Source organism: Ochotona curzoniae, unplaced genomic scaffold (assembly GCF_017591425.1).
Source record: "Ochotona curzoniae isolate NIBS_2020 unplaced genomic scaffold, NIBS_Ocur_1.0 scaffold_3208, whole genome shotgun sequence".
NCBI classification, from domain to species: domain Eukaryota; kingdom Metazoa; phylum Chordata; class Mammalia; order Lagomorpha; family Ochotonidae; genus Ochotona; species Ochotona curzoniae.
The window spans coordinates 3,911,482-3,925,444 of NW_024467106.1; the positions used below are offsets into that span (position 1 = coordinate 3,911,482).

Here is a 13,963-nt window from a genome sequence, read left to right on the forward strand (position 1 = left end):
AGACCTTCCTGAGGCAGGTCTGGGCATGCTTTTGCAACAAGTGTTCTAGGCATTTCAGGAAAATGGGGTGGTCTTGGCAGGTGGCCATTAGGGACCATTCACACTGACCCTGGCCATTCATCTGCAGACTATGTACCACCACCCAGCACACAGCACAATGGGTGCAGGGGTGGAGAGGTGTCCCTGCAGGTGACAAGGACCCTGAGATGGGCCGAGGGGCTCTGCTGCCCCCATGCTCGCTTCAAACAAACTCGCTGGACCACCTGAGCAGTCACTTAGTGAGCTCTGGGTGTGCCTCTTACACTGACTTCATGTGTGCCCCATGGGGAAGTGGGGTACCCCCCGCAGCCTGCAACTCTCCTAACACCCTCATGCCCTTGCCATTCCTGGCATCTTGGAGAAACTGGCAGCCCCTCCAACATGAGTTCTGGATACCCTACCGTCCATCAGACCCTGGCACCACTTTGGGCCTCCGGACAGACAGGGCATGGTCCTGACTCTGGACCCCTGAAGCATCAGCTCCCGGCCGCCAGCCCTGGGGCCCTGCTCACCGTAGACCACCAGTTTGGCTCTCCTGGACGCAGAGCCCACCTCGTTGGTGGCCTGGCACTCGTAATCACCACTGTCACTGGGCGAGACAGAGGCCAGGAACAAAGAACCTTCAGGCAACACCTCCACGCCTGGCCGGTCATCCAGGGGCTCCAAGGACGGCCCCTTCCGCCATGTGACCTGTGGCTGGGGTGTCCCTGGGGGGTGTGGAGAGCCATCAGCATCAAACACCCTGATATTTGGACACCCCGGCACCCTCAGAGCTGCAGGTGCCCATGTGACTCCCCACTGCAGGGCACCTGGGACCCCAGGGCACACACTTCCTGGCTTCCCGCTTCTTGGGGAGTCCCCACCCCTACTTCCACTCTGCGCTGCCCCTCCAGCTCCCTAGCCTCACTGTGGTTTCTTTGGTCTGCCGCTGCCTCCCCCCTGAGCCAGGTCTTTGGCTCAGCAGCCCAGCACTGGGCCTGGCGTACAGCAGGTGCTAAGGGAAACAGCACACTTGGCACCCAGCTCCTGCACTGAGCCATCAGATCAGGGCAGCCAGTTCCCCCTTCACAGGGCAGCTGGTGTGGGACCTGCCCCAACCCAGCGTCCTCTGCCATCAGACTGTCACCATGCACAGAGCATGGCATAGACAGACACACACCATGACACACACATGCACAGCTCACACACAGCACAGCAAGCTCCTGCACACACCTCCCCAGCACACCCCTCCCAGCCCCTGGCTGCCCTTAGAACCTCACCCCTGCCCTCCCACTGCCAGGGCTGGCAGCAGTGGGTCGGGAGCAGAGCTGTACCATCCATTCGGGAACTATTTGTAGTGTGCAGACCTTAACTCGTCAAGGATCGCTGACTGCAAGTCTACGGGAGAGGAAATCTGAGGGCCAGCCTCTTGCTGCTACCAGAGACCGACACAAGATGGCGCCACAGCCACGGGCAAGAACAGGAAGCACTGCAGGTGGGCAGCTCCAAGGAACCCGAGCCCCACCTATCTGATCCTGGCCACGAGTTCCACTACGCCTGCCCCGGGAGAAGCAGCTGTGACACAGGCAGCTCTCCAGGCTGTGACCAGGGCCTGGGGAACCCGCTCTGGTCACACTGCCACATGCCGAGGGTCTTGGGGCCTCCTGGGCAGCCAGGGCTGGGGTCAAACCAGACCAGCTCTGTGAATCACATCAAGCCACTTACACCCTCTGGGCTAACGCTGAGGCCCATCCCATGACGCAAGGGCGTCCTCCCCGGCCCAGCCTCACCTCTGGCCGGGCATGGCAGGCTGGCATTCTCTCCTGCCACTCGCTCCAACAGGTCCTGCGTCTCCCCGGCATCCCAGGATGGTGGCTCTAGAAGGAAGCAGCATGACTACACTGACACCCTCCCTGGGGACCCAGGGCCAGGACATCCCCTTCCAGAATATTCTAGCCCTCGGTCTCCCAGAGAGCACAGATTGGGTAGTCCCTCAGAGCAGCCACGACCTGTTCAGAAGGCTGAGTGGTGCCCTCAAACACAGGCCCTGGGCGGAGTCCCGTCCTACCACCCCGTACCACTCCCAGTAGCAGCAGCTTGGCAAGCTTATTTTCAGTTCTCAATAGGGAAAAATGCCAAAGCTCCAGAACTTTCTATGTGGCACATTCTCTTGTGCAGGTGAAAACCAGTGAGGGTCAGAAAGGAGGAGGAGGAGACCACATTTGCCCAGCCCCCAGCAAGTGGGAGTGCTGACCCTGACCAAAGGCATGCTGCATGACTGTCCCCAGCCTCTGTCGCGCAGATACTTAGGGACCAGAGGTGCCATCCTAGGTGGCTGGGGCACAGGTGGAGTGTTTGAGGACCTCTCCATCAGAGCTCCCGGGAAGTCCCAGACAGCACCATGGCTGTGCGCAGGAAGGAAGGGGCAGAGAGCCTGAACCCCACAGAGCCCAGCACTGGGAGACTCACCTAACACCCTCAGCTCCAGCTCCCACGCATCCGCCCCGGCGCTGTTGGAGGCCTCACAGCGGTACCGCCCGGCGTCCGAGGCCTCTACGGCTGCAAACTGGACAGAGCCCTCGGGCCCCCTGCCCTGCAGGCTCACGCCGTCCTTGAACCAGCTCAGCCGGGGCTCTGGCTGGCCCTCGGCCATGCAGTTCAGGTCCAGGGCTTCTCCAGCCAGTACCTTGAGGAGCCGAGGGCCCGGCTGCACCTGAGGGGGCACTGACAGGGCGTCCCGGGGAGTGGGCGTCAAGGGGAGAGGGCCCACGAGAGAGATGGGGGGGCGAGATCCCCACCACAGCTCAGGCAGCGAGGTCATCCTGGGGTCAGTGTGGGTAAAGCGAGTGGTCTAAATGCAGGGAGGACTGACCAACTGCCCCCATGTCCTGGTGTGAGAACTCTCTGACCTTCACCCTGACACTTGTTCCCCACACGTAGCTGGGTTATCCGTCTCCACCACCATCTGAGATGGTGCCCTGGATGCTCCAGCTCGGTGCCAATAGCAGGTGGTGTACTGAGGCTGGGGGATGCAGGGCCCTACTCCAGCCGGCCCCTGTCACAAAGCCACCAAGGCTGGGATGGGAACAGCCCTAACACAGCGTGCCTGACACAGGGCAGTGGAGTCACAGCGACCGGGCCTCCTCCTACCCCCGACGAGGACCACGGGGAAGACAATGGATCCCACTCCACTTGCATCTGCAGGGTAGATGAGGCCATGCCCACTGTGCCGGTTAGGAAAGTGAGGCCCAGAAAGGTGACCAGACTTTTCCAGAACAGGCCAGAGTCACTTGTGCCCCTCAGCTGACAAAAGCTGGAGCCACCACCCACCCTGGCCCCCAGAGGACTGGACTCCGCAGTGTAGGTCCAGGGGACTCCAGAGAAATTTCTAGAACCCAGGGGCCACCCTGCAGTCATCCCCAACCCTGCTTCTGAGGAGGAGGAGCTTAGAGTAAAGTGCCTAAGTGTGGGCCAAGGCTGGGGCTGCCCGGGGGCATGAAGGCACCTGCCCACCCGCCTGCCCTTCTCGCACGCCCACCCCAGGGCTCAGCAGGAGCCGCCGCAGCCCTGCTGACCACAATAAAATGAGTCGCATCCCACACCGCACAGAGCCAAGGGTGCCCGGCACAGGTGTGCAAAGAACCTTGCTGGCCAGCAGGGGCAAGGGGCAGAGAAGTTGTGAGCTAGTGGGGAGAGGGGGATGTGGGAGAGTATACAGGATGGAAGAGGCTTGGGGACCCAAGGGAAATCGGGCACAGAGAAGGCAAAGAATAGCTGTGGGGAAAAGAAAACAGGGTCCCAGGGGAGCCCGAGCCTGCCAGCAACCCTACCTTGCACCCCGAGGATATAGCGCCGGGAGGCTGACCCTGCCGGGTTACTTGCTGTGCACTCATAGTGGCCACTGTCACCAGCCTGGGTCTGGACCAGACGCAGGGAGCCCGACGGGAGGAGGCCACGCCTGTAAGAGGGAGGGGTGCTGGTAGAGAGACCCCACCCCACCTCACCCCATAGAAAGACTTCAGAACCCGACCTGTGCCAACCCCCCCAAGCCTTCTGGGACTCAAGCAGCACCCCATGCCGGCCTTGACTGAGCCCCATCCCGCTTCCAAGTCCCAAACCACAGGGTCTGGGCCAAGTCCCGTCCACATAGGAATCCACCAGCTCGGGTTCAAGTCCAAAGTCTGAACGTTTCCTTACATATGACTTTAAGCAAGGTGTTTCACTTCTCCTGTGTATGGAACCACACAGAGGCCTGCTCTGTCCACCCCACAGGCCTGTCACCATCTGAGAGGCCTCTCCTCGGCTTCAAGGAGAAACCTTTGGTCCTCAGACCCCCACAAACAAGCACCAGGGCACCCCAGCTTTGCCTGCAGTGCCTTTTAGTGGCCTGGAGAAAGCTAGGGGGACAATGTGGCTGCCTCCCCACCCACCCCGTCATGGCCTCATACATCCGCCCACCTTTCCGAAGTCCCCTGGCTTCTCCCACAAGGCCCTGGTCCCCCAGCCAGGCTCCTGCAGCTGGGCCGGCCCCCAGGGCCCCTGATAGACATGATGTCACCAGCCATATGTGCTGGCTGTGGAATCCCCTCCTGCCCCCACAAAGCAGGGAGGGCAGCTGTGGTCAATGGCCCCAGCTAGCCCCAGTGCAGGGGCCAGCATAGGGGTGGGGGAACCCTGAGGGCTGGTCCCCAGCCTTGCACTCCACCAAGGTCACCAGCTGAGTTCTAGGAGCCGACAGTCCTAGGGGCTCCGTTCCTGGTCCCCACCCCCTTTCTGCTCAGCCTCAGTGTCCTCTGCACAATGGAGCTCATAGAGTCACAGAACCCTGGGCACCCTCTGGCCCCTGTGCCTCACCTCAGGCAGCTGCCAGCCGAAAGCTGGGCACAGGTCTGCACCCGCCCAGGTGACAGACTTCACCCTCCGGTCCCACGATGGGGCAGTCACAACGCCAGCACCCCCCTTGGGCATTGGCAATGTGTGTGGCTGAGGATGACATACACACAGGAGTCTCTGCAGCCTGGGCACTGGGCTGGACCTCCCAACCAGTGCTACTTGCATGGGCTTGCATGTGAAGTGAGGCGGTTCACTCAACCTCCCTGAGCTCTAGGTGTCTCATTGCGGAAAAAGAACCGGCCCGGTCAGGGGAGCGTGACTCAGGCCCAGTGCAGGCCTGGAGCCAGCAGGCACCTGCAGGGCCAGCTGCTTTTGCAGTGAGGACTGCCTGCCTGAAAACGCCAGGGGGCGCTGCTCGCTGCTTTCCCACCTCAGATCTGCACCTGTGCCTCTTCGTGGCTGCACAGCCTCAGGCAAGGCGACATCTGAGCCCCAGCATCTCAGAGGAGACCTCCTAATTCTGATGACTTCAGGGACTGCAGAAACCCCCTGCTCTTTCCTTTTCCAACCCCTTAAAATACAGCAAGCAGGAGCTGGTGAAAAACACATGCTTAAAGAAGCAACACAGGAAACTCCCAGCAAGAAGGCTGCTCTCAGCAAGAACAGCAAGCCCAGAAAGGCAAAGAAGCTGAGGCCCATGGAGGCGAAAGGAAGCTCTTCCTGCCCGCCCCACGGAGTCTGTACCGCTCCCAATGCCAACCCAGGCTGCATCACTACCCCATCTCAAGCCCCTCTGGGACAACGCCAGCACAGCCTGCAGGACACCTGGCTCCCGCCTCTGCCTCCCCCAGTGCGTGTGTGGCTGCCCGGTCCCTCTCATCTCCACTCTGAGTACACGTCATTGCTTCTAACTGGGACACTCACCTGTCACCTCTTCCAGGAGCGGCTGCCTTGATGCGCCAGGCTGCCAAGTCTATCAATGAGGCTCCCACAGCTGCCTGCACCACAGCCCTCACCACGCTGGATGGGGAGCACCTGCCACCTGCCTGTGTCCCCAAGAAGACACACTTCCATCTATCTCCAGGGTCTGACCCCGACCCGCCCTGCAGCAAGGCTTGTATCAGGACCCTGCAGGCTCTGTGATGGCTGGGGGCAAGGGGTTGCCAGGGCAGCCCATGCCTGCTCCTTCTGCCCCCGCCTCAGCTCCAGAGGACCCCCTGGGAGGTTCCAGCGGCAGGAGGAAATGAGAAGGACATGGTGGCGGTGTCATTAGCAGGAGCGCCTGCCTGCAGGGGGTGCAGCCAAATGGCTCCATGTGAAGCCCAGATGAGGACACGCCGAGGTGCTGGGGAATTTCCTGTTTATGACACCCAGCTGGCTCGGGCCGCAGAGTGGGGCGAGGCATGAGCAGATGTCAGAGTCAGGGCGGAGGTGGGGGGCGGGATTCGGGAGGCGGCCCCCCACCCTGCTGGGTCTGCAAGCCAAGGGGCTGACCTGAGAGACCAGAGGCAGCTGCCAGGGCTCTCTGAAGGGCACCGATCCCGACCCTGCCACGCACTCAGCCCCCAGCTCACACCTGAGCACAGCCACGCTGGGCTCCCCTCTCCGCCCATGCCCACTGCTGTCAGCCACCTGCTCCTGAGCCCCCGAGTGACTGTGAGCCAGTGGCAAGTGATGACCACGTGGTAGACCACACACCTGCCACTGTCTGATGGCGCCAGAAGAGGAGCCAGGGGTGCTCAGATACCTGGAGTGTGCCAGCCCTTTGCACTGGCCCTCGTCCCCCACAAGGTGCTTGGGAAACAGGTGATGGTAAATTCCAGCTGTCCGCTGTCTGTGCATCACGTGCCCTTCCCACGCTTGCTCACTCCATCCCCCTCCCACTCCCCTCCCCACCCCCTCAGATCCCCTTGGAAAGCAACACAGGGAAGCCCCCCCCTCAGTGCCCCCAAGAAGGTAAAGCTCCCCCTGCTCCAAGTGGCCCTGAGCCCAGTCCGTCCAGCATTCACACATTCGTTCACTCAACAGGGCTACTGGGGGCAGGAAGGACTCGTCAAGCTGGCCCAGGGTGTGCCCCAGTCCCTCCTGCTCCCTCTGCAACCTGGGAGCACTGGAGGCCATGGCTGTGGCGTGGGCAGCACTTTCTGCAGGTGTCCACACGGCAGCGAGCACGCATCCAGGCAGCCCTCTGCGGTGGCCACTGCATGCCAGTGTGTGCCAGGACCCATTAGCCTGGATGGTCACCACCTCCACAGCACAGTGGCCATGGTGCCAGGGACTCCAGTAAGGAAGCCTCAAGGGACAAAGACACACTGGGGCAACAGAGAAAAGGGAGCCAGATTTTCTCCAAGATGGTCAGTGTGATGTGGGGGGAAGGGAGAGAGAGAGAGCCATTGCCCTGAGCCCCGACGTGATAACCCGTCAATGCAGGATCGCTAACAGCTCAGCACCAATGCCAGTAACGCTTCACCTACCAAGTGCTTCCTGTGTGCACTGCCTGGCTAAGTAGCTGTCAGGCGCATTCTCTCATGAGGTGCCCAACAGCCACGTGCTAAGGTGGCACCTCTCACTACCTCATCGGCCTTTACAACGGGTAAAGATGGGTCACGGAGACCCAGCCCATATCCACAGTTGCTCAGGGCCCAGCTGGCGCCTGGTCTTCACCATCTGCAGTGATGCTCCCGGCCACAGTGACCCAGTCGCTCCCCTCTAGGGTTTCCTGAACTGGGATACCCGGCAGAAAGACTGCCGCTGGTCTTCCACAGAGATTCCAATCTGAAGCCAGCATGCCACAGCCAGCAAGATGGAGACCCCTGTGGGGCCCTAGGTGGCCCAGGTCTGCACTCCCGGTGACTGGGTCAATGGCCCCCTTCCAGGACACGGGGTGGGCGACAGGGCATGTGAATGGGAAAACGAGACACAAGCACTCCATCCTCTTGCTGCCCCAGCCTCTTTGGCCCGCGTGGGACCCTGGCTAGCTGCCTCCGGGAGCCGCAACCCCAGCCAGGGCGGCTCACAGCTGTCCCAGCTCCACAACACAACCACAAACAAACACTGTTGCCTGGAAACTGCCTCGCCCCAGCATCCCAGGGCTGTGTCCCTGGACCAGAGCCACGGGATGCTCTCTGGCTACCGATCCTCCCATTTCTCAGATGGGAAGACTGAGGTCCGAGGAGGGATAGGGTCTTGTTCACACTCACCAAGCCAGCCAGGATGACGGCCGAGTGGGGACCCCAGGTGTGTGTTCCTTAATGCTTGCCTTGGAGCCATCTTGGACCTCTGACCTTGGTCAAGAGCTACTGTTGCTGATGGCAATGTGGAATTCACAACACTGCATAAACACAGTCCCGTGGGATGAAAACCGCATTCCCACCCTTGCAGGGCTCTCCGCCAAGCAGAGGACTCCAGAGAGCAGCACTGTTTGTTCATAGACCTCCAGCAGCCCCATCTGTGACTGCCATTTCCCAACACCCCACGTCCTGCCACACACACAGGACAGCCGAGCAGCCAGGACAGCCCAGGCCTGCATGCTGGCTTACTCTTGAACTAACAGCAGGTGACAAGCGCCAGTAAAAAGGGACCAGAAAAATCACAGGGATGGAGCCCAAGAGACACCACGTCCGCTCTGTGCCGGCACCTGCCTGAACACGAGTCAGGAGGGACCGGGCACACAGGTGAGAGCAGCCTCCATGCGGCTGGCGGCTTCTCCATCACTTAAGACCTTCTCACTGGGAGCCGCACGATGGACAAGATGGCCACCATGGCAGAGCTCACAGAGGTGCCAGGAGGCCGAGGACCAGCAGGGGGGCGGGGAGGTCAGAAGGCACGGTGAGGGGAGCGCAGACTGAAGGCATGGAGGACTGACTGCAGCCTCCACCACAGCGGCCCGGATGCTAAGCCTTGGGACTCCGTCCAAGAAGCAGGAAGGGACTAGGCAGAGGGCACGGTGCCCCATCACAAGGTGACTCTTTTCCAGGGTGGCTCATGGTTGCTTTAGAGGTACAGAGAGAAAGGAAAAGGGATCCTCCACCTGCTGCCTTTATGTGACAAGGAACCAGGGAGGCTCCGGTGCTGACCCCACCCAGGTCTCCCACGTGGGTGGCAGCCACCACCTGCTGCCTCCTAGCCTGTACGCTAGGAAAAATCTAGAATTCAGAGCAGAGCCAGGACTCACTGCCAGGAGACACTACTCCCACTGTGGACTTTTAAAGTCCACACATTCTGCCCAAACCGCAGCAGGACTAGAGGCCCATGAGGCTGGGAGAAAAGGATTTAACTTGACTGTGTGCAGCCCTGGGCAACAGGGATGCCCCCCTAGAGCCCCGAGGGGGGCTGCAAGGGAAGCTGCAACACGGCCCACAGTGAGGCTGCCTGAGCGTCCACACACTGGGGAGCAGCTGGACAGCGTGGGGTTCACTCTGCCACGAGCTCCTCCACCTTGGGCTCCGTGAAACAAGCCAGAGCACGAAGGCCATGTGGGATTCTGCTTACAAGACATGTCCAGAATAATTAAAGTCCTGAGAGATAGAACACAGATCTGTGGCTGCCAGGAGCTGGGGTGGGGATGGCGCAGGAATGGGGGGCGGTGGCTGCCAAGGGGTACGGAGTGTCGCCTGGGGTGGGGCTGGCGGGGGAGGGATGATAATGTTCTCCGCTTGACAGCAGTGATGGCCACACAACTCCACAAGCGTCCCGAGCCCGTGGAAGCCTGCACTTTCGATAGGCCAATGGGACAGTGTGCGAAGCTGTCCTTCAGAACAAGCAGCCGAGACTTAGCATACACAGCAACGTGATAATAAGCATTTTTTTTGAAGCTGCAATCGCTCCCTTCATGTCTCAATAACAGCAGGAACATAAGATCAGAGGGGAGATTTTTCAGCCCTGACAACATCCCCAGTTGTCCTTGTCCAAGTGGAATTTCAGCCATGTGTGCTGCACAGAGATGGGCCGATGGCAGCCAGGGGCCACCCACGTCCCACAGCCAAGCAGGGTCCAGGCGGATGCGGGCTCAAGGCTGCTGGACCCCAGGGGTGCCACCCCCCAAGTACATCTCCCCCACCTCCTTTTAATAAGCTCTTGGAATCTCATAAATCTGAATTTTTAAAATTATCAAATAGCAAGAAGGGAAGGCAGAAGGGCAGAATGGACCGATTAAAAAATGCAACTGTACGGTTCCTGGTGGATCTGTGAACCCACCCAGCAAGCAGGAGTGACCAAGCAACAGTACCGTTCCTGCTGCAGGAACAAGCCACATAAGCCCTAGCACTCGGGCACCCCCAGCCCTGATTAGCAGCCAGGACCCCACCTTCCAAACAGACACACTCTCCCACCTTTGTCTTCCACTCAACCCCCAAGACTTGGAGCCACAGCGACACGCACAGGGCCAGGAGGCTGGGGGTCCTGCAGTCACAACCTGGGCAGGGTCCCTGTACCCTGGCTGCGTTTAGAGAGGGGTACAGCAGCCAGGTTGGGAAGGGCTCGTCTAATAGATGTTGGGGGCTACTGTGCAGAGCTGGCGGCTCGGGGACCTCCGCAGCCTCTCCAAAACCTCGCCAGCGCTGACATCACAGGCCTGAGTCACGGCTCCCCCGGCCCGGGGTCAAGGACCCAGCGGAGCCCAGGCTCACGCTCACTCCATGCCTGGGGGGCACGGTGGGGGTGGCATGGAGAGAGTGCAGGTCCCAGCTCTGAAGGATCCCAGCATTCCAGACCTGACTCAGGAAGTGTGGTCTGTCGCACAGGCCTGAAGCAGGCCTGTGTCACGGTCAGGGCATGGCTTTACGCTGTGGCAGCCAGGAGGCTGTGAGCTCTCCCACCCACCTCGGTGGTCCAGTGTCTCCAGGCAGCTCGGATAGCAGCGGCTGAGGGGTAGGGCGTGAGCCAGTAGAACACCAACGTTCTATACGGGCTCCACTTCCCATCTAGCGCCCTGCTGATGCGCCTGTGGAAGCAGCACAAGGCAACCCGGGCCCCCGCACCCAGACGGAGTTCCGGCTGCTGGCGTCAGGCTGGCTCAGAGACCTGGCTGTCATGGCCATTGAGGGAGTGAGCCAGTGGATGGAAGATACCTTTCTCTACAATCGCTTCTCAAATACATAAATAAAACTTTTTAAAAAATCTGCTACTATTTGGGAGATCTGGCTTCCATACACCCTCAGGCACTAAGAGACCCCATAGCTAAGATGCCACGTATGCAGGCGTTCAGCACCCCTGGGAACATCCACAGAGCCCCCACACACACTTGCTGAGTCACTGGCCAGCTTGAGACCACGGTTGGGTGTTACCTGTCAGTGATGGGCAGCACGGGGTGCGAGTCCTTCGTCCAGGTGACCAGCGGGGGTGGGGAGCCCTGGGCCTCGCAGTCCAGGGTCACTTCCTCTCCGGTCCTCACCACGACTCGCAGAGGAGCGTCTGCGTCCTGGGACTCGTTCCTGCCGATCTGGGGCTTGGCTGTTGCGGGAAGAAGCGGGGTTGTAAGCAAGGCTAGGAGGGCCACAGGAAGCAGAGGTGGGGCTGTGACCTTGACCTTGGAGAGGCCAGGAAGTGGGGGTGGTTCTGTCACATGGGGAGCGTACAGATCGCAGGTGAGGCTCAGAGCTGGCCAGAGCCCCTCCCTGCTTCCCACCCTCACCTGGGCCCTCTCAAGCCCCAGGGAGGGATTGGGGATCCCTGGGGACCCCATGAGAGTACAGAGGACACTGGCCCTCACAGGAGGCACATCTGTACGTATGACAGTGACACAAGCCAGCCAGCAGGGGACACAGACCCCTCTGTAACCCCACACATTAACTCAGAGAGGAAATACCACCTACGCTCTTTACATTTTTTTTTTCTTTTTTGCAACATTAAATATGTGGCTCCGGGAGGACATGGCAGACAGGCAGCAGCTGGGACGCCATGCGCCCTACTCCGCTGCGTAGAGCAGGGCTCCTGCCGCTCCTCACAGTGGTTGGTGTAGGCCACACCGGAGCCAGTAGAAGAACCACTTCACCGCTGTCCTGGCAGAGGCCACAGAGGTCTGCTGGGCTCATGCAAAGGCCCTGGGGCAGGATGGGTCATTCTGAAAATGTGTGAGGAGGCAAGGAGGCTGCAAGGAGGTGTGTGGCCCCAGTTGAGGCTTCTCCCACTGTCACTCACTATTGACAGACAGCCACATCTCCTGGCTGGAGAAGCCCACTGCATTGGTGGCCGTGCAGACGTAGGCCCCGGCATCCTGGGTGGTCGGCCGGGCGATGAGCAGGGTCCCATTCTTGCTCACGTTGTAGTGGGCATCCCAGGAAGTCAGAACCTTGGTGTCCTAGGGCAGAGCCACAGGCCACACTAGGAGCAGCCCACACCCCCACCCGCCCCAGGGAGCACTGGGCCCACCTTTGGGGACCCACACAGCTCCAGGCTCTGCCTACCTTGGTCCAGGTAATGGTGGGAGCGGGGATTCCTGAGGTCACACAAGGGAGAGAGGCAGGCACCCCTTCATTGGTGACGTGGTGGGTGGCCGTGGGGTGGATTCTAGGTGGCACTTGTACAAATAAACCAATTCCATCAGTCAGGGTCCCAAGGGAGGGACACCTGCCACCAGCCACTCTGCCCCCACCCCCGGGCACTGTCATCAAGTGCTCAGGTCACAGGGACCTGACACCTCTGAAGGGCGTGGGAGGATGCCTGTCTACAGCACCCTGGGAAAGGCCCCTCCACTGCTGCCCAGGCCAAGAACTACAGGCTCACTGGGTGGCCAGCAAGGCATGGAGGAGGGGGAGGCCGGGCGGATGAGGCGGCTGGCTGGGCCCTGGGGGCTCTGCTTTGCCGCTAAGTGAAACTGCTCCAGTTTGGAGAAGTGCGGAGCATGCTCTGCTACCAAGGGATGACTCCTAGTGAGATAAGCCAGCGATGGGCCAGACAAGCACCATCCTCCACTGGCCCCTGCGCTGGGCCAAAGCTGGAGGCCCCAGGGCAGGGGACGGGCCATGGGAAAGTTCTAGAGGCCCAGACTGTCTCCCACCCTTGGCCGGGTCCGACAGGCTTGCTGTCAGCGCGCTGTGTGCTGACCAATGGCCAAAAGGCCAGGTCTTCTGCAATGTACACTTTACCACTTAAAACCCTTTTAACAGGAAAATTGAAACGGCATGTTCTCCCAGGCCACGGCCACCAGCTCACTACTGTCAAGCTCGTTCCCCAGCTGGGGAGCGCTGTGCGTGGGAACAGCAAGCTGGACTGGCTTTTGCAGCCCACCCCCACAGCAGGAGAAGCCTCAAAGCTAAACCAGCCCCAGCTCCTCCTCCTGCTTCTCCCTGGAGGGAGTGACAGGTGACAAGTGGCAGAAGTTAGTATCTGCAGAATCAGGTGCCACATGCCTGTGCCCGGAAGCGCCTGAAGCCCCAGCTTGCTAGAGAAGGGCAGGGTAGTGCAACCAGCACTAGGGTAGGACAGTGGAGAAGCCCAGCTGGAAGCTAGCTGCTGGCTGTGGGGCAGTGGGTTAAATCAGCTCACATGAGCAAGCACCAGTTCAAGTCCCAGCCACTCCACTTCCCATCCAGCTCCTGCAAATGTGCCTGGGAAAGCAGTGGAGGGTAGCCAAGCGCTTGAGTCCCTGCACCCACGTGGGAGACTCAGATGCAGCTCCTGGGTCCTGATTTCAGCCTGGCTCAGTCCTGGCTTTTGCAGCCATTTGGGGAATGAATCCTGTCTGTTCCTTTCTCTGTAACTCTTCCTTTCAAATAAAACAGAAGGGAGGGAAAGGGGAGTCCGGGGCTCCGAGGGCACTATGCAGTGCTCTGGCAGGAAAGGAAATGGCTTTGGGTTTTCCCACGTGACCCACCTTGGGGCCTTCACGAATGTGTTGAGAAATGAACTGTGCCACCAGCCGCACAGAAGTGGCCCTGCAGGGCACACTTGGGGCGGGGGGGGGGTGGCGGGGAATGGAAGGTTGAAACTTAAGTGAAAACAAGCCTGGCATCTTGCCCTGGGACGTGGCACAAGGGGGCATCCTGGCATGACAGGGAGCCAGGATGCCCAGAGGTGTCAGTTCAGCCCCTTCTGAACTTTGGTTTTGTTCTATAAAAAGGAAAATGACGCTTTCTTCCCACTCATTTCTCAGGGAGTTATAAAACAAATGAGA

General features: G+C 60.2%; 1 protein-coding gene across 1 annotated transcript in view; it reads right to left on the bottom strand.

Annotated features, from left to right (window-relative positions):
* HMCN2 (hemicentin 2) overlaps positions 1 to 13,963 on the bottom strand; it is a 120,903-nt gene that overhangs the window by 61,041 nt on the left and 45,899 nt on the right. Inside the window, exons 21-27 of the mRNA XM_041004683.1 lie at positions 12,255 to 12,367; positions 11,989 to 12,148; positions 11,136 to 11,301; positions 3,849 to 3,976; positions 2,488 to 2,742; positions 1,809 to 1,895; positions 552 to 746 (exon numbers count right to left, since the gene is read on the bottom strand). Of these exons, the coding sequence (XP_040860617.1) occupies positions 552 to 746; positions 1,809 to 1,895; positions 2,488 to 2,742; positions 3,849 to 3,976; positions 11,136 to 11,301; positions 11,989 to 12,148; positions 12,255 to 12,367 (1,104 nt within the window). The remainder of the gene's footprint in view (positions 1 to 551; positions 747 to 1,808; positions 1,896 to 2,487; positions 2,743 to 3,848; positions 3,977 to 11,135; positions 11,302 to 11,988; positions 12,149 to 12,254; positions 12,368 to 13,963) is intronic.